Source organism: Jatropha curcas, chromosome 2 (genome assembly GCF_041381405.1).
Source record: "Jatropha curcas cultivar XTBG-Jc1 chromosome 2, XTBG_Jcur_1.0, whole genome shotgun sequence".
NCBI classification, from domain to species: Eukaryota; Viridiplantae; Streptophyta; class Magnoliopsida; order Malpighiales; family Euphorbiaceae; genus Jatropha; species Jatropha curcas.
Genome location: NC_143152.1, coordinates 30,049,885 through 30,068,541, shown reverse-complemented (window position 1 = coordinate 30,068,541; position 18,657 = coordinate 30,049,885). Strand labels below are relative to the sequence as shown.

The window sequence follows — 18,657 nt, the reverse complement described above, 5'->3', positions numbered from 1 at the left end:
CTAGCAGAGGAAGCCAGAAAGCTCCCACTTTGCTACAATCACAAATATTTCAGGAATGGATAATTCGAGGGCATACGCAAACGCATTAATTGACAAAAGAAATGCTAGAACACATCTTGTAGTAATAATTGAATGTAGTTGCAGCAACTGCATAAAAGAAATCATCCCTAATTCCCTCTCTGGAAGCAAGCGAGGGCAATGCAACTTGCACTACTACAAATAAGATTTTTATACAAATAGACGAGTCTTCCATTCAAGGCGATGAAAGAAGAATCAGTACAGAATATGGATCCATCAGCAAGAAATTTAAATGGAGCTGTCTAAAAGGCAGAAATCAAATGGCTCAAAAGAAAATCTTCCAACAACAATGTACTCTAAAGAATATTACAAAGTCAACTACCCAGAATTTGCGAGAAACAGAATCCAAGTCTTTTTTTAAGGTGAATCCAAGTCTGGGGCTGCTGCTGCTTTCATTGGGTTTTCAGTCAGCAGTCCAGCTCTGTTCTACTATTTCCCGCACTCTTCGGTTGTACTCCCGCTTATTTTCACTGAACATGCGAGCAGCTTCAGAGTTTGCAGGCGAGTTTGGGTTTGGATCACAAAGCAAGGACTGGACAAGAACATACCATAAGTATTGCTTATTTGTAGATGTAAATCACTTGAATACATGCAAACAAAACTATTAAAAGTTGCAATGAAACTAAAATCTGCATACAATCCCATGGATTCTATCCTGACAAATGTGATATCTTGAAACATATACAAGAAAGCAATTGCATCCAAGCTTGACACAAGGTCCACTATCGGCTATTAGTCTCTTGAGCGCAAAACTGATAATTATTAATGATACACTTTACATCCAAGCCTAAATTTTACAAGTCCAGAAGCACACACATCAATCACTTCTAACTATGTTGATATCAACCATAATTTATATTATGGCATCTAAAAGCAACCTATAACTACTACATTCCATACAAACAATTTCTACCCAACAAAAAATCCATTAAGGGCTGTAAACAAGTCGAGCTTTAGTGAGCTCGAGCTGGAGTTCGGCTTGATAAGGATATGCTTGAGCTCGAGCTTGAAATATACCAAACGAAAAAACGATGTTGTTTTAATGTAGGTTTAATTAATGTTAGCTTATTGAGCTAGCTAGTGAGCCGGCTCATGAACTCAGCTCGATAAAGTCAGCTAGCGAGCTAATGAGCTCAGCTCAAGCTCGGTTGGATGAGCTTATCAAACGAGCCAAAGCGAGCTTCTATCAAGCAGAGCCTCGACCAGCTCAGGAGTATCTCTACCCATTTACAGCCCTTATTAATATTTATGACTCCTGTAGGATGGCCTAAAAACTCGGCCCTTCTTTATACATATTTCCAGTCTAACAAAAGTTTAGGGCTTTAGAAAAATCCTCGGTGTATGTCATCATGCTCATCCACAAACCATGTGAATATAACTCATTTGATATCAAATCAAGTTTCCAACCCATCCCATTTTAAAAAAGAGAAAATATTAAATCCTGGAAGTTAGTAATAGTAATATTAAAGTCATTAACAAATTTGTGAAATTCACGAGGAGAAAAGATCTAAATACAACCCTACTTTCAGCATTTTTGCATCAAGCATGTGTTTTCAGGAACCAAGGTATATATTCTCTATCTTAAGCCTATATAAATAATCTTGTATTTATCTTAAGTTTTTCAATTAATATTAACTTCAAAACCATCACTGTCTCAAAACGTGACCACATAAAATTGACTGGAATTTGGATGCATCTCAACAAGTTATTAGCATGAAAAAAACTATTATTTCCTATGAAATATAAATATAAGAAACAAGTAGCAGAAAGTTGAACCTGGATAGAAGTAAGTATAGCAGCAACGTCATATATTGGACTCCATTGATTTTGTAAAATATCTAAACAAATGCTTCCATCTGCATATACTGATAACATCCGTGCAAACAGCGTCAGAGATTTAAGGAGATTCATCCACAAAGAAAAAATAGACAAACTGCTTAAAAAAAGCCAAATGCCAGTTTTTTCTATATAGAAAAAATTCCAATTCAAAAGAGAAAAACAATACGGAAGCACTCATAATTTGTTGAAGACAATCAAATACGTGAGCATGAAATCAACATACTATTTGGATGAAACATCCTTGAGACAAAACGGACTGTTGGAGGTTTGTTGGGATAATCCTCTGTGAATTGCAGTGTCAATTTAAACGTACCTGGAAAAAAAATCATGAATAGGTACATTAGATGGTGAAAACCGAAAAGTTTAGTAACAGAATAACAAAGCTATATATACACAGAAACACGGGTATATACTATTAAGCATATGAAAACAAAAACCCACTTGCAACGAAAACCAAACAAACCCTAGAAGTCAAGGAATCAAATAAAATGAATAAATCCACAGGATCAGCCAAACAGCTTAATCATCTGTAAATACATAATAGGCATAGGCATATATAGAATTTATCAGCTCAATTATTAAAAAAAAAAAAAATCTTTGGAATTAATTCAAAACAACAATCCTTCAAGAGACATAAATAACGATTTAAAATAGGAAAACAAAGAATTAGAATTACCCACCTCCATCCCAAGGAGTATCATCAGGCCTAAAATAGAAACCAAAACAAATAAATAAACAAAAGCATGTAAATTTCTAAAATAAATAAATAAAGAAGATGAAACAATAAGAGAGAGAGAGAGAGAGAGAGAGAGAGAGAGAAGTAGAAGGTACCCAAAAATGACAGCGTTCCAGAGCATGATATTGTTCTCTTGAGGAGCGCCACTGATGCCGGCAGGTGGATCTTGCTGAAGCCTCTTGAAATCCCTCATCAGCCTCTTCCTAGCTGGAGTTGTCATCTTCCTTTTTTGGTTTCTTTCTGTTTCTCTCTTTCTGCTTTCGTGAAATTTAAGGGATCTGAAGAAATCTAAGAAAGATCCATCTCAGAAACAGAAAGATACATCGCAGAAACACAGAGAGAGGTTTTTGCCTTTATTTTGCGTGTTCCAGAAATTACCCTACTTAAGCTTTTCAAACCTCGTCCAGTTATCCAATCAGAAATTCAGAATAATAATAATAATAATACAAAAGTTTTTTTTTTTTTTTTTACCAAAATACATAAATTCAATTCTTTTTTTAAATAAAAATTTTGAAGAGACCAATTACTCCCTAAAATTTAAGAAATTTGATAATATTATATATTTCTCTATACTAACAACAATAATTTTAGGATTTCAATTGTTATATGAATATTGATTTGATATGTGATTTTAGAATAATAATTTTATATCTTTTAATTATTCAATAAATATGTCATCGATAAATACAGTAATTCAAATATTATTATTTAAAAGTATGATATTGTAAATTAAACATATAGTGTATCAAAATAAAAAGTGAGAATAGAACAAATTTTTCATGAAAAGTATAATGGTAAATTTATATAATTCACCAAAAGTTTCTAAAAAATTACTTTAGTTTTCTATAAGCATGGAGGATAATTAGTTACATATTATCCCCATTTTTTCTCCATATGCGAAAAAGTAATTTTTTTTTTTTTTTTATATGATGAAAAGGTTGAATTTTAAAGGAAATAAAATATTTAAAAATATATAATTACATGAATAGCTCCAATTATTGAATACATATAAATATAATATTTTTTATATGAGTTTAATCTTGGGCTTGTTGTTAGGCCCTCTTCTGTGGGCTTTCATTGAGGAAATTGTAGGCTGGACATGTTGTTTTTATAAAACTTTGTGATCTTATTTATGTGAAAATATTAAATATTCAAATTATAAATTGTTCATTCATGTTAGGCTGGTTGATTAATTTATTAATTAGTTAATAGTAATTTAATTTAATTTATCTATTACAAGGTTGACCTTAAATAAAAATGAAAATTATATCGAAATAAGTGCAATTATTATTGATATATTTATATTAAGATAAATATAAATGAACATTATTTTTTTTAATCTAAAATATATAAGGTGTTTTTGGGTCGTAATTTATGCATTTCAATTTTTATATTTAGAAATTACTTGCTGAATCCTAATCAATGAAATGAGGAGAAAAAAAAAATCTAGAATAAAATGTATAAAAGTATAAAAATACCTGTATAGTATTATATGGTAAAAGTCTATATTACGGGCAAGAGTTCAAATGAAAAGTACTAACTAATACTGAGCTTATAATACATATAAATAGATTGTAATTAATAGAAGTTATTGGAAGGTAATTAAGATTTGTTGATAGTAAGTAACTCCTAAGAATTATCTCCGGTGAAGTATTTCATCGGGGAAAATGACCGGAATTCGACTCTCTTCTTCATCTTCTTCGTCTTCATGGGGTTGGTGCGAAAGCTGAAGAGGCTCCAATAAGCTATGAGAAGATGGAGCTGTGTCAGCTGTGACAAGGTCAAAGTTGGAAGGGAAACTGCTGACGTTGATAAAGTTAGTAGAAGCTGAGGAGTTGTTAGAGTAGGCTGGTTGAAGCATAACAACCTGTTGATCGTGTTGGTGGTGGTGTTGCTGCTGCTGCTGCTGCTGCTGGTGGTGGTGGTGGTGTGAGTTTTGAAGAACATTTGCCATTGCAAACCTACTGTTTATTAGTTGAGTTTGAACCATTGCAAGCTCAGCTTGCAATGACGCCACCTGCATGCAAATAAGTATATGTTATAAACAATGAGTAAGCAAAAATCAAAAATGAAAATAAGCATTTATCGATATAGCCCGATGTTAATTAAGCGATGTATAAATTTGACATACAGCAATAGTCGAATAACATATTTTCACTATTAAAAAAATGAAGAAAAATAAAGTATAGTTGGAATTAATTGAAATAGTTCTTAATTTATTGTGCCTTTATTTTTTTTTTATTATCCAAAATTTTTAATGGGTAAGTCTTTATTAACCTATTAGTTATTTGTATTTGTTGAAGCAGTGCTCTTTTCAAACAACAATAATTTTCAGAGTCTTTAATTGATGATATATATATATATATATATATATATATATATATATATATATATATAATCATTTTATGAATCTTAAAATGAGATTAATTTGGTACCTAGACTTTAAAAAAATGAATAAATCCTATGTATAAAGTGCAAATATATAAAGTAGTACTCCTGTTGCCTAATCTTTAATTAATTAGAAAGTTGGTAGAAAGGATAACATCAAGAAAAAGAAACAAGAAATTTGTATAGCAATCATAATCACAAACATTTGTTTAGAAACAAGAAATTTGCTGTATATAGCTACAAAAATTCTGTTTTCAAAAGTTTCAGCTTCAAGAAGAAAAACAAATAATTAAGTACATAAAGAACCAGGAATTGATTAATGAACCTGTTGTTGCAAAGCAAGAATGGTGGACACACAACCATAAACCGGATCAGAGAGTCTTGCTTGAGCCTCGTAAGATATTGTAACAACCGCTTCATGTCTCCGGTTAACCGGAATATGCAACAACAACTTCGATACGTTACTAGCACCAAACACCTTATGCACCGCGGCAAACCGGGCTGCACCCTGGTCTGAACCAAAGTGGGGTGCAAATATGCACCCACTAATGCATTTCCTCCTCAAGAACTTGCATGCACCGCATGGTGCTGCAGCTGCTACTACCGGTGCCGGTTGTTCACCGATCGACGACTGATGAGATTCCACCGGCATGGATGATGCACGCTTACCGATGCCCTTCCTCCGTGTATCTGTCAACGTGGCATCACATTGTGGCTCAGCCATATAAAATATATATGTATATGAGGAGACCTAGGGTTTTAAGGGAAGATGGAAGAAGGAGAAGAAAAGAGAATTAACAAAAGAGAGAAGTGTTGGGTTTGGTGCTATATATGTGAAACAAAATGGAGGGGGCACACGTTACTCTCGTGATAGGGTTGCCAAGGTGAATGTATAAACTTAAGCTTCTCCTGCCGTTTTCTTTATTCTATTTTTTTCCTCAACCCCCTACTGCTGAGAAGGTTTTATCTGGATATCACTCTGTCCGAGTATAGAGACACGTGTATTCAACTAAATAAACTCTTATTTCTTAGATTATTAGTAATATTTATAGTTTAATATGGGAGTAATGTTGGTTGTAGAGGTTGGTAAAGAGGAAACTTGAGGAGTCTTGTGGGGAGGGTGTGAGGAGCATGTGCAAATGGAGAGTTGGAAGTAGTTTATTGTAACGTTTAAAAGAATTTTTATAGATGAGTTTAATGAAAGGATGTAATAAAATAAAGGTGAATAATGTTGGTGCGTGTTTTTAACTTGAAGAAGGTTGTCTTCATATGAAGGCACAAGATTTGTGCTGCCCGTAGCGTGTGGGATTACAAGGGCCAGACGTGCATTGGTGTAATATGTACCATGAGAGGAAACAGAGCTCCTTGTGTGTGATTTTTAATCTTGTCATATAAAGGATGTTACTTCTGTTTCATTTTTCTTGTCATTTCTTTTTCTGTTCTCTCTCTATCTCCCGTTTTAAAATAGTGTCATGGGCAGTTGTAGTAACTAGCTGTTTGAATAATTGTTTAACTTAAAAATCGATGGGTATGATTGTTTAAAAAAAAAAAAAAAAAAAAAAAAAAAAAAAACATTACTGTTTAAGGTTTCATCAAAAATCTCCATCAATCTCTAAAAACTATTAAAAAACATAGATTGCTACAATTAAAAGTTGCCAAACAAAACTTTTCGTAGGCAGTAGGTTTTGTGAAGAATGATTTAGAAACCGCAAATGCTTGATGAAACGAAAAAAAGCTGTTAACCATTGAATTGATATTTTATCAGAAAGTTTCCATACAATGACTAAAACCTTGTACATCCACTGCATGCCAATTTCTATATATACATATACTCCACAGGCAGCAACTAAGAGATGCTCCTTATCATAACATTTCCAATTGCAAAATTGAGGTTTAGATTTGACTGAAAGATTATAGTACAGCAGAAAATTACACTGCCAGTATAATTTAATAAATAGCAACTCATCACATCAATTGGGGGAATGTTACATTCTCTGTAAAAGTGGCTACTAAAACTATAGACCTGTGCCTACATCATGTTGTTTTCTGGCATTAAGTATGTTCTGAAGGTAAAAAACCAAAACAGCAAGGGCTGCCACAAAAACATTGCAAGCCATTAGACCTGACTCTAATTTCCCCGTAGCTAAAAGTCAGCTCTTCTCCTTCTTTTATGTCTTTAGAAGCAAAGAAACAAAGGCGAGGCAATAAACCTCCAAAACTTCTCACTATTACAGTTGACAGATTTCCACAGCCACAAGAATGGTTGATGAATCTTGCAACATTTCCTATTCTTGTAGCATCAATGTTCACCCTCAAACAAGCCTTTCCAGATGGAAGATGCTCTCTCACAACTAAAAGCGCAGAAGAAAATCGGCCACCAGATGTGAGTTTATCATAAATTTCTTGCCGGCTTCTGGCTTCCTGGGTTGTCAAGAGTTCGCCTGCTCAAAAAACCAAGTTCAAATCTTAGGCAACAGCTCTGTCCTATATTACTCAGGGACAGAGGAGCGAGATGCCATGTTGACAGGAAAAGATATGCAACAAAAGGAAAAGATAACAAAGAACCATGAGAAAGAAATAACAAATGTAACAAACTGAGATATGCAACATAAGTTCTTAAAATTGTTGTTGGATGCTTCAGCTATTTAATGAAGTATGGAAGTTTCAGCTTGAAAAAGGCCATTGTTGATGTAAACTATAAGACCCAGTTTGGTATAAATAAATTTCATAATATTTTAAGGAATGCTTTTCGAATTTCATGGTTGATATGAAAGAAAACATTCATTTTACTCCTTGAATTCAATTTATGGAATTTGATAAAATTAAACCAAAGTCTATCATTTATAAATTAACTTGAAGTCAAATTCATTCACACCAAACAAGGATAAATGGGGCATGAACTTAACAAGAAGGCATATAAATGAGAATTGACAGAAGCCCAGGTGATTGCAGTTCAAAAACCACTGCAAATGTTCAGTATGTCCTGCATCTAAGTACTTTTAAATGATGAACTTTGCTTCAATTAGGAATTTAATCTACTCAAGCAGCAGTTCAACACTCTTCCTCCTGTTCTGTCTCTCTGTTTATACATGGTTTATTAATTAATTCAGTGAATTTCTTTTCCAAAAAGGCAAGAACTCCCAATAAGTATCAGGCCTAGCAATACATAAGTCATATGATTCTACTACTTAGCTTTACTTAAATACATTACCAATCAAAAGCATGACATTTTCTTCATTAGAGCTAAAAAACATATCAAATCAATGGGTGATTGAAAATATATACCAGCATACTCACAGACAAACTGGCCTTGACGAATCACCTGATCAGCATACAAGCCCCAACCTTTCCTCTCGTCTCTCGCAATCTTCAACTTAACCGAAATCCCTCTCTGAGTCAACCGATTCCCGCATTGAATCCCGCACGCACAACTCGGTCCGCACTCGCGCATTATTCCCATCTCCTGATCCTCCAATCCTAAAGTTTCACACCCAGACACACTTCCCTGGTCGCACCCATCACAATTGCAATCGCAACTACTTGGGCAACGTGAAGCGGCCACCGGGGAGGCGAAACGTGAAGAGCCCCAAGGTTGGCGGTGGAGGGGAGACTGTGAAGTAATGATTTGAGATTGGGTATAGAGAAAAAAGGCATATGGACGGTCATCGATTAGGTTGTGAAATGGGATAGGATGGCTCTCGTAGGATCTGGAAGCGTCAAAGGATCTTTGGAGAGTGATAGTTTTGGCGATTTGAGATAGGATTTTGCAGGTCAAGGAGATGCTGGCTAGCTCTTGTGGGATTAACCATGGGAGGATTAGCTCTGCGCATTGGATAAGTCTGTTATGCTTATTTGGGTTTTCTTCTTCGCTGGTGTTCTTTTTCTTCACTTGTTCTGTCATTTTTAAAGATTTGATTTTTTAGCAAAAACCGGGTCTTATCAGAAAGACAAAACAACAAGTGACATGTCGTTTGCAAATTGCAGCCTTTTTCAAGAATAAATGACAAGCGTTTGAATAGTCTAGTGAGTGTCGTGTTGAACGAGATTTAGCAAATTTCCGTCATCTCCAACAGTTCAATCACTTAAGCTTTTGCCTTTATTTTGATAACCGGTTACCTTTACCTCTACCTTTTCCTTTCTCTTAACCAAACTGAAATCAAAATGAACAAAAATTCCTCTCTGATTTTGGAACTGAAATCAAAATGTCTGTGGCTCTCAAGATTACATGAAAAATGGTTAATTTATAACAAAAATGATTAGTTAATATTACATAAGCAATACAATACGCTCTTGCTATAAACTCGACTATCAATAATATGTCAAAACTGGCTTTATTCTATGTACCATTTATCATCTATACATCAAAATGTGGTTACAAGACCTATGCCTAGCTCCTCAGCAAGCTCATCCCCTACCGGAAGGAGAGTCAACACAACTAGGAAAATAGCTGTGATAACAACTGCTTTCCTCCATGTTCCGACCTCTGTCACGTCATTTAAGCATGGTTTCTCTGGAGCCCTCTAAACAAACATTATCAGAAAGAATTGTGAGAAAGGATTTTTGAGATTGTGAGTTATGATACTTCATAATATCTATATAAGTTTTGTTTTGTTTATTTTTGTTTTTGCGTACCTGACATATCAAGACGTAGAGTCCCCATGGAAGTGATAACGGTCCCCCAAGCTGATACAAAGAGAATAGAAGAGATTTTAATAGCAGAAAAATATATCAGTGAGTATTAAAGAGGCCATAATGTAGTACTCTTGCGTATTCAAGAAGAAAGACCAAACTGCAATATAACATTGCCAAGAAGGTTTCATAATAGTGATATAATAGAGATTAGGCATACCACTCCCAAACCGAGCAATGTGTAAGTCGTCAAGCCTAGCCCAAATAGTGTATTTTTCCCAAAAGCACCCTGTAAAAGGAACAAAGCAGATGACATAGAAATTGAACTGACATGGAAATCAAAGAAACAAAGGAGATAACAGACTTATATCATGCCTAGATCAGGAAAGAAAGAGTATTACCTGTACAGCTCTTCCACCATCAAGGCAACCCACTGGAAGCATATTGAAAGCTGTTGTAGTTAAGCCACACCTACACAATAATTTATCTGCTAAACATACTTGAAAGTATAATATAAGAAAGTAAAGAAAGTTTCAATAATGGTAATTTTACCAGCCTGCAATCACTAGAGGATGGATAGAAACTGTTGCAGCATGCATTGCTCTGTGCATTTGCAACAGCAATTTGTAAGTGAAATTTCTATAGACCAGATATGCTAGACAAATACAAAAGGAAATCGGCATTTATGAATCCATGAATTTCTTCTTGGTTTGTATCCTGATGTTTCTTTTAATTAATGAAAAGTTATTGATGCACAAGAAAGACATACGCATAACCAAGAGTGGCTCTGCTGATGAGTCCAAGAAGCAAGGAGCCTTGAAACAGCATGCTAGGGACCTGCACTAAGTCTCCTGCAGCAGTTGGATTTGATGAGAGCAGCAGGCCAACAGCAAACATCGAGAAAGAGAGTGCAGCGCCGGCAAATGGACCAGCAAGTGAAATGTCAACTTTTGTGCTCCGATCAGGAAGAATAGATTTGAACTACAGATTCAAAATTGCTTATCAGCAATATATTAAATCATCTTCCTTATTCTTGTACCAGTACAAATAATTGTACACATTAGTTCCATATCTGAAGTTTCCCATAAATAATTGACCTGGGTGATGGCACCAAAGCTGCCAAGGGTGATGTTAGGAATGAAGAAAGGAATGCTTAGCTTTATTTTCTTTGGGAAAGCAGCAAGAAAGTGCCCAAGTTCCTGCATATAACCCAACATCATCACTTACAACGAACTGAAGCCATATATTAAAGCAAAAAAGACCAAGTGATTGAGTTTGAAAGATAGATAGGAAGAAGATTGATCTATAAATTGGTTGGCATAAATGCTAAAGATTAAAGAAGTACAATGACATGAGATCTCACAACATTCTGGCTCAAAACATGTGCATGTCATCTGGATATTAAAAAAATGAGGAAACGATTTCATACAGGTTTGATACAAACCCCATCAGCTTTAGCACAACTCAAGACATCTTAACCATTCTAAGGAAAAAAAAAAAGGAGATTCACTTACATGAAATAACAGAATTCCCAATATGCCATAAGCTAAGGGCAAAGCTGACTCCACAAATGGGAATAGTAGTTCCATATCTGGTGGTTCAACGGCATTTGGATCTGTAAAGTACTTCACTACCTCTGGAGGAAGACGATTGATCTGCTAGGACACATAAAAATTAGTGAAAGATATATGCATAACCAAAGAACGCATTTGATTGTATTACATTACATTTTATTGCAGCTCACCAAATGTAGCATAAGTACTGATAACCTATCCAGGGCATCCATAATGACACTAAAATTTGAACATGTGCAAGCATGTAGATTTGATACAATGATACAGAAAACGTACTAGCAATTAGCTCACCTGAGATGCAATTCCTAATTCCACGGATGAGCCAATGGTTAATAGGAATAGCAAAAGAGCAATCACATATTGCCAAAGGGTTGTTGGCCCCGGTTCTGATACCTCTTTCCGTAGCAAACCAAAGCTAACACGTGGCCCTCCACGGGGGTCTGGTCCATCTGAATTGGGTTCCTCCACCATAAAAAGGTTGTATTTATCACCTGTGACCTCAACCAGCTGATTCTGGAGCTTGGCAAAAACATCTTCTCTATTTCCCCTTAAATTACCAAGGAAAAGAATGCCTTCACCAAAGTCTCCAAATGGCTCTTCTTTTGTTACCCAGAAGGTTGAATAACCAAAAAGCTTGTCCTTTATTAGCTTTACATCAGTTGGATCAACCTTCTCAGGTCCAAGAAGCTCCATCAATTTGAAAGAGTCAACTTGGAAATTGTTGTAAGCTGGTCCAACTGGAGATACAGATGGCGGCTGAAGTAATAAAACACCAATAATCAAAAGTTACCATATGCTATATTGTACGAATGTTTTCATTTACATATACTTGTCAATTCCCATTTCAGTAATCATCTTATTACACCTAAAACAGACTCTGCATTGGGGCAAACTTACTAGACTTTTAGGTTTTCTTTAAAATGGAGGGGCAACAAAAATAGAGGACATACTGATGGAAGCTTATCTAAATTTGACTGTTCAAAAATATTGGCATTGCCACTGACCAAATTACCGAACGTGGTGTTGTAGAAAAGCATTTCCAAGTTAGTGAAATGAATACAAAATTTGTTCACATAATCTAAGTGAAAATGCTTCTAGTTTTGTTTAAATGTGAGCAGACTGTATCCAAAAACTGAATAGAATTTGGATTTCACTATACATAAACACAAATATATAAATTATTGATTTCGAATAAGCGAATATACGCAACTTGAGTTTCAGGCTAATTCTCTTGCAATTCCTAAGCGCTAATGCAAGAAAATTAAAAAATAAAAGAAACGAAAAGAAAAAAAAATTAAAAAAATAGAATAAAGAAGAAGGAAAGAATTGTACCGTTGAAGAAACAGAAGTAGTTGTCTTATCGGACCCAAAGTCACTGCCGCCGCCGTTCTTCTCTTCCGACGACGCCGTTTTGACATTGGAATCTTTAATATCATTCTCACTGTTATTATTCTTATTGTTATCTAAATCGCTATGACTATCATTATTAGTGCTAAAACACCTAATTGTACTGAAATTTGCAAACGAAATTTCCCTCTTTGAAATTCCTCTGCACAAGAAGCATGAAATGGCTTTGTTCTTTTCCTTCTCCTTGAGGTAAAAAGAAGGAAATCTCTCCCGGGGAACTGAACGGAGTCTCAAATTCAGGGTGCTAAAACTACAGCTTGTGAGAGTTCCCATGCAATAGAAAAGAAAAGTCTGGCAAATGAAAGTGAAAAACCTAAAAACAATTGTATAAACGGTGGAATTGAAAGAAATGCAGTGACGAGCTCCTGTGGGTGTGCGAGAAGTATATCTGGTTTGCCTTGCAGAAATTTTTAAAAATATCTTTTTCTTTTTGCCATTTTTATTTTTGTTTTCGATAATGAATTTCTTTTTTCTTTTTTGTTTTTGGTTTTGGTTTTCCACCGTGGAAAAAGAAAGTGAGAAATGGATTTTTGAGCTGCACGTAAGTAGTTATGCTTTTGTATTTGGGCCACTGGTCCCGTTAAGAACACCCTTCGCTTGGAGTAAAATATTCTATACCGTTATTCAATTAAAATTGCATTTAATTACCTTACGAAATTCTCAAACACATATTCAATTCAAGAACTTACTCGATTGTCATGGATTGAACAATATTTTTTGGTGGACTAACCTAAGGCAAATATGATTTAACTCTAATTCAATAATTCTAATTTAATGGGCTAGAAATAGCTGTGATTAATATTAGTGTCAGGCTTGTTGCTTGATCAGCGTGCGTTAAGTCAATATCGGGAAAGCGTCCAGCCCCAAAAGAAAAATGAACTTATTAAATTATACCTATTATAACCCTTTTATTTAACAATATTAAACCTTTCAACTTCTATATCAATAAAAAAATAAACCTAAATTGATTGAAGGTGAATGATAAATACAATAATAACATAACGTGTGAAAAAAAATTACCATTATATATAGGCTTAACTTAACAAAAACAAAAACGTAAAAGAAAATTCGGTCAATCTAACCCAGCTTAAAATTTTAACACTAACATGAAGTGCGACATATTTCGACTTGTTATCTAATATCAGATAACACTAAAATATGTACATTAAGAATGCAACAAATAAATTTCATATAAATTTATAGAATTCAATAAATCATCACTCAACTTGTAAGCAACCTCGAAAAATTGCATTTGGAATTCGATATGGTGTCCTTTTCATACAAAACACACTGTTAATGTTGTTTTGTCTGTCATGTGGAACCCTTATTTTCATGAATCATGAGCTTCATAACAGTTGATGCTCAATATCTTAAAATGTGGTCTAGATTTTGAGGCTATTGAAGTTTAATCTTAAATAAGCCTATCTGCAATTTAGCACTGAAAGAATGACAAGGAAGCAATAATATCAATATCCTCTTCAAGGCAAAAATTAAATCTGACAAAAATCATCTCATTTACCGCTAGGAGCCCTTGCCCTCTTCTGGTGCCGCCTTAGAACCTATAGCCGAATCCATTTTCTTTTCATCCACAGTTGAATCGGATTTATTTGTTGTTTTTTCCTCATCTGATTTCTTTCTGGCCTCCTCTTCAGCCTTCTCTGCCTGCAAAATTGGCTCATAATAATTGGCATGAGCCTCCATACACTTTTTCAAGGCCCCAGTCACCTCAAAGCACTTCTCCACTATATCCTCGTTGTTGTTCTCGGCCTCTTCAATGCAATTCTCCCATGCTATAAAGGCATCTTTGCACCCACCCCCTTTCATGAATAAACAAAATCCACATTCTCCCACCTCTTCTTCTTCTCCCTGATTTTCATCTCCACTTTCTTGACTGGGTTTCTTTGATTCATCTAATCTTTGTTCAGTTTCAGGACCTGAAAAAGGACATAGAATGTTTTAATGAATATGGCAGCAAGTTAATTTTATGAGTGAAGGTCAGATTTGTTGTTTGAAGAGAACTCACCTCCCATGGTTGCTAAACTAACAGCTAAAATATATCTTGAGGCTGGTAAAAGCTGGACAAATTTGCAATCTCCAAACTGCAGGGGAAAAAATAAGGTTAAGAGATGACATACATCAAACGATATTGTGGTTAGCAAAAGTAGTTTGTACATCAGTTTCCACACTGCTTAGCAAAAGCCTAGAAAATAAGCTCCTCTGTTTCTCAAGTGCTTTTACAATGTATTCAAATGAAAGCAAACATTAACCGAAAGTAACTGAAGTCAGTAAGATGAAAATCAAACAAAGAAGCAAGAAAATCTGTTCTTGGTCTCATTAGATGCTAGATGTCCCACAAAACGTAACAGAAAGTTAAGTGACAAATTGACAGTCTTTACCGTGATAATATACTATTTGGGTTAAGTGTAAGAAAATTTCCACCTAAATTCACCCTAAACCTAAGTTCTGCGCATCTTTAGTAAGACATTCCCTATCAGCTATCAAGTTAAACATCAGCAGGTCCAAAATCTAATAAATCTTTCAATTACAGACATGGGTTGCATAAAACTCTTCATGGAACAGCAAAAGCACACATATTAGCGCATGCAAATGTGGTACGAGATATGGAGACAACAAAAAACAGAAAACAAAGCCTATTCACAAAAGAAAAGACACACACATATACAGACTATGTATTTCTCAAGAAAGTGAACTTATTTAATGTAGAGAGAATGAAGCCTCATCTTTAATGATTTGAGAAAGCTATGTATGTTAATTCATAGAAAGAGAGAGAGAGAGAGAGAGAGAGAGAGAGAGAAGAGAGAGAAACAGAGACTATTCTTATCTAGGGTCTAATTTTGTTGAGAAGATGAGATCCAAGGAGGGTGGGGGCAGAATCCATTGAATCTAAGTTGATTCAGTCATTTACAGGGAATGGCTAAAAAAAAATATGAGAAAAGCAACATAAAGGGGGAACAGTCCTATTATCTTGCTTCCAAAGAAGTGACAAGTAAACCTATGTTTTCTCTGCACAAAAATGGTAATGATAACGACATTTCATTGTTGGTAGCACAATTAAGGTTTTGGTTTAATATGTCAGAAACTTAAATTAACTATTGGGTTGAAAATTTGGTAATTTTGTTGTTTGAAAAAAAAAGTTCTGAGATCCAAACGCTTAATTGTGTGTGAAAAAACAGTTTCTGAAAAGCAAAACCCAGTCCACCATGCATTTAGGCTAAATCAGGTTTCCAACATTAACAAACACTAAATGCGTTTATAATTGGACCCAAGCATGCAATTGTTGACCCCAAAATATTTTGAATACTATAATCCAGTTTTGTTGCTCAAATGACCTTGCTATTTTCAAGAATTCTTTAGACCCAAGAGAGCATGAAGGAGGTCCGCATATTTGATGGGGCCATACTGAAACTTTAGCCATGATAGGTTCACCTACAAAATAGGATTAAGAGAAAAAAATGTAAAAGGAAGCCAATTAACTTTCTATCATAAATGAAAGTGCATTAGATTTATAACATGTAGTCTATAAATAAAGCTAGGATTACAGTAACTACTTCGTTCACATATGGCCAAAAGGCATTATTCTCCACCATCCACCAAATTTCAACACCTATGCTATGACAATCCTATGAACTTTAAGCAATTCTTCCATTTATTGCAATCCTGCTTGATCACGTCTAAGTTGATCTTTAATCAAAATCCTAAAACTTCACACCTCTATCTCCACCTTCATTATTCAGGCTTTTAATCCATTTCTCTCATTTGTAGTTGGTATGCATCCTTGAATTTTTACATCTAAATCAATAAAAAGTTAAACAAATTCTTAAGCCCACATGTGCAATGAGTTGTTTGAAAACAGATCATTATTGTTTCGAACATATTGATGATCAAAACAAGTTATCTTTCAGAGGCTATGACTTTTGGATCTATTCCTTTGTGTCATGAACTAAACTGAAAAAGATGAAAATTGGTAAGCACATCAATAGTATTTACCAGTTACTTGTTGTTCATAGTAGTTGTATCTGTTCTATTGCCATCCTGGCATATACTAGGAAGGAGCTATAAAGAAACACACAAAGTAATTGCGCAGCCAGTTGCACACCCACAGCCACATGCAAGACAATTATTAAACCAGCCACGAATACAGAAAATCGCAAACTCAGACAACTTAGTAAACCAAGTATTTCAAACTTAAATTTCATCATTAAACGGCGTCCTGCTAATATAACATTCACATTAGTGTCAGTCATGGCTTAGTTCAGCAGTGGAAAAAAGCATCTTTTAACAACTCAGTTAGTAACTCGTCCAACTTGCATCAGAACACATTTTCATCTTATAAACTGGCGGTGAAAAAGAATGACATAACATAGTTCAGTACCAAAAAAAAAAAAAAAAAAAAAATGCTCCAACACAGAAAATCAATCAAAAACAGAGACGGTGAACAGAAAAACTCGATTAAATCTCACGGGCATTCAAGTAAAAAGTATAAGCATCAAAATTCCAGCAATAAATCCAACATTACTCACTTAAAAAATATAAAACTAAAAAATTACACTAACATTCCAAGAGAACCACTTTCTGGAAATTTCAGAAACCATTGCATTATTGAGGATCCTTAAACCCTAACTAATATTCAAGGTTTTTCATTTTTCTGGGAGCCCCTTTTTATTCGTGTAATCCGGTCAAAACATGTTATTAGTAGCTGAATTTAAGCGAGTTTCACTGATGATCTCTATAGAAACAAACAAAACTGATCAAGCTGAGATAGATAGAGAGATACCTTTGGCTGCGCTGAGAAGGAAAAGCGAAGCTGTAGCTGCAGAGAGATTCGACAGAGAACAATAAGCAGAGACATCGTTTGTTTTTCTTTTACTCACAGCTTATGAGGGTACTCAAACGACATGCCGTCAGAGACGGTCGTTCGTGTCGTTCGAGTATTCTCAATTTCTTGTTCAAACAAATTTCTAATTCTGGTATCTGACTTTACGTGTTAATTTAAACGACGTCGGAAAACTAATAAACGACTTTACGCGTTAATTTCTTGTTCAAATCATATTTCTAATTCTGGTATCTGACTTTATGCAATATAAAATAACAACTTTATGATTTTATAATATTAAATAAATAGGAAAATTAATAACACAAAATTAAAAAATACAATTTATTGGTGTGATGATATGAAAAAAAAAACTTTAAAAAATGTCATAAAATTAAAAACTTTTAACATAAAATTGCATAATTTAAAATCAAACACGAAATTAATGAATAAACATTAATTAATCATCCATAAATAAAATAAATCAATTTGTTTTATTTTTTTTCCGTATTGTGATTACAATTAAAATAAAAAAAAGGAAATAAAATATTTTTTTTTCTTTTATAAGTGTAATAAAATTTATCTCTGTCACTCTTCAATATAATAGCAAGCTAATACTTTTTATACGTTGCTTTATAATCATCCCGAGAGATTTTATGCAATGCTAGAAATAGCATGACATCAATGCTAATCAATTTCATTACTACCACTATCATATTTCATAACTCGTGGCATATTCGAAGAGCGGAGTCAATATCTAAAATTATAAAGAAAAAATATATATATATATATATATATATTTTTTTTTTTTGAAAACAAAATATATATATATATATATATTAGAATAATCCAATACTCCCTGACTTAGTTAAAAAGATCAAATTACTTCCGGAGATCTACTTGTTAATTTGTTAATACTATTATTTAAGAGAAATAATATTGCATTTCTTGTAAAATATACACCTTAATGATCATCTGTGCATTGCTAATTACTTGATATATATTTTTATAATGCTATGCTACTATATAATATAAATTCTTGATTAGTAGTTGACATCAAATAATAATGAGGGTGTGGATCTTTTTGCAGTATATACGGCGATAATTAAGCCACTTAAATAGGAAAATTAATATTCCACAATCGGATTATTTATTATTTATTATTTGAGTTTGTT

General features: G+C 34.1%; 5 protein-coding genes across 7 annotated transcripts; all 5 read right to left on the bottom strand.

Annotated features, from left to right (window-relative positions):
- Positions 1-225: 225 nt before the first annotated feature.
- LOC105632587 (ubiquitin-conjugating enzyme E2 2) lies at positions 226-3,032 on the bottom strand. The gene is made up of 5 exons (XM_012215008.4): positions 2,749-3,032; positions 2,598-2,623; positions 2,141-2,230; positions 1,855-1,943; positions 226-610 (listed from the first exon to the last, which is right to left on the bottom strand). Exons 1-5 carry the CDS (start codon positions 2,871-2,873, stop codon positions 482-484), a joined length of 459 nt encoding a protein of 152 aa, XP_012070398.1. The 5' UTR covers positions 2,874-3,032; the 3' UTR covers positions 226-481.
- Positions 3,033-4,110: 1,078 nt separating this feature from the next.
- On the bottom strand, positions 4,111-5,843 carry LBD20 (LOB domain-containing protein 20). The gene is made up of 2 exons (XM_012215007.4): positions 5,367-5,843; positions 4,111-4,670 (listed from the first exon to the last, which is right to left on the bottom strand). The coding sequence occupies exons 1-2, from the start codon at positions 5,763-5,765 to the stop codon at positions 4,290-4,292; spliced, it is 780 nt and encodes a 259-aa protein (XP_012070397.1). The 5' UTR covers positions 5,766-5,843; the 3' UTR covers positions 4,111-4,289.
- A 1,076-nt stretch (positions 5,844-6,919) lies between these two features.
- SDG20 (SET domain protein 20) lies at positions 6,920-8,977 on the bottom strand. 2 transcript variants are annotated; one of them, XM_089718074.1, is made up of 2 exons: positions 8,339-8,977; positions 6,920-7,482 (listed from the first exon to the last, which is right to left on the bottom strand). In XM_089718074.1, the coding sequence occupies exons 1-2, from the start codon at positions 8,940-8,942 to the stop codon at positions 7,094-7,096; spliced, it is 993 nt and encodes a 330-aa protein (XP_089574200.1). In that variant the 5' UTR covers positions 8,943-8,977; the 3' UTR covers positions 6,920-7,093. The 2 variants fall into 2 exon arrangements, with proteins under 2 accessions (XP_089574200.1, XP_012070535.1); XM_012215145.4 differs by having other exon boundaries at positions 8,327-8,966.
- Positions 8,978-9,262: 285 nt separating this feature from the next.
- EGY1 (Peptidase M50 family protein) lies at positions 9,263-13,072 on the bottom strand. Its single transcript, XM_012215006.4, has 10 exons — positions 12,577-13,072; positions 11,536-12,000; positions 11,185-11,325; positions 10,768-10,869; positions 10,440-10,651; positions 10,223-10,273; positions 10,072-10,141; positions 9,891-9,959; positions 9,674-9,724; positions 9,263-9,561 (listed from the first exon to the last, which is right to left on the bottom strand). The coding sequence occupies exons 1-10, from the start codon at positions 12,922-12,924 to the stop codon at positions 9,403-9,405; spliced, it is 1,668 nt and encodes a 555-aa protein (XP_012070396.1). The 5' UTR covers positions 12,925-13,072; the 3' UTR covers positions 9,263-9,402.
- Positions 13,073-13,877: 805 nt separating this feature from the next.
- LOC105632584 (uncharacterized) lies at positions 13,878-17,596 on the bottom strand. Of its 2 annotated transcripts, XM_037635507.2 has the most exons (4): positions 17,447-17,547; positions 16,002-16,098; positions 14,675-14,750; positions 13,878-14,585 (listed from the first exon to the last, which is right to left on the bottom strand). In XM_037635507.2, exons 3-4 carry the CDS (start codon positions 14,679-14,681, stop codon positions 14,173-14,175), a joined length of 420 nt encoding a protein of 139 aa, XP_037491435.1. In that variant the 5' UTR covers positions 14,682-14,750; positions 16,002-16,098; positions 17,447-17,547; the 3' UTR covers positions 13,878-14,172. The 2 variants fall into 2 exon arrangements, with proteins under 2 accessions (XP_037491435.1, XP_020534353.2); XM_020678694.3 differs by lacking the exon at positions 16,002-16,098 and having other exon boundaries at positions 17,447-17,596.
- Positions 17,597-18,657: the final 1,061 nt, after the last annotated feature.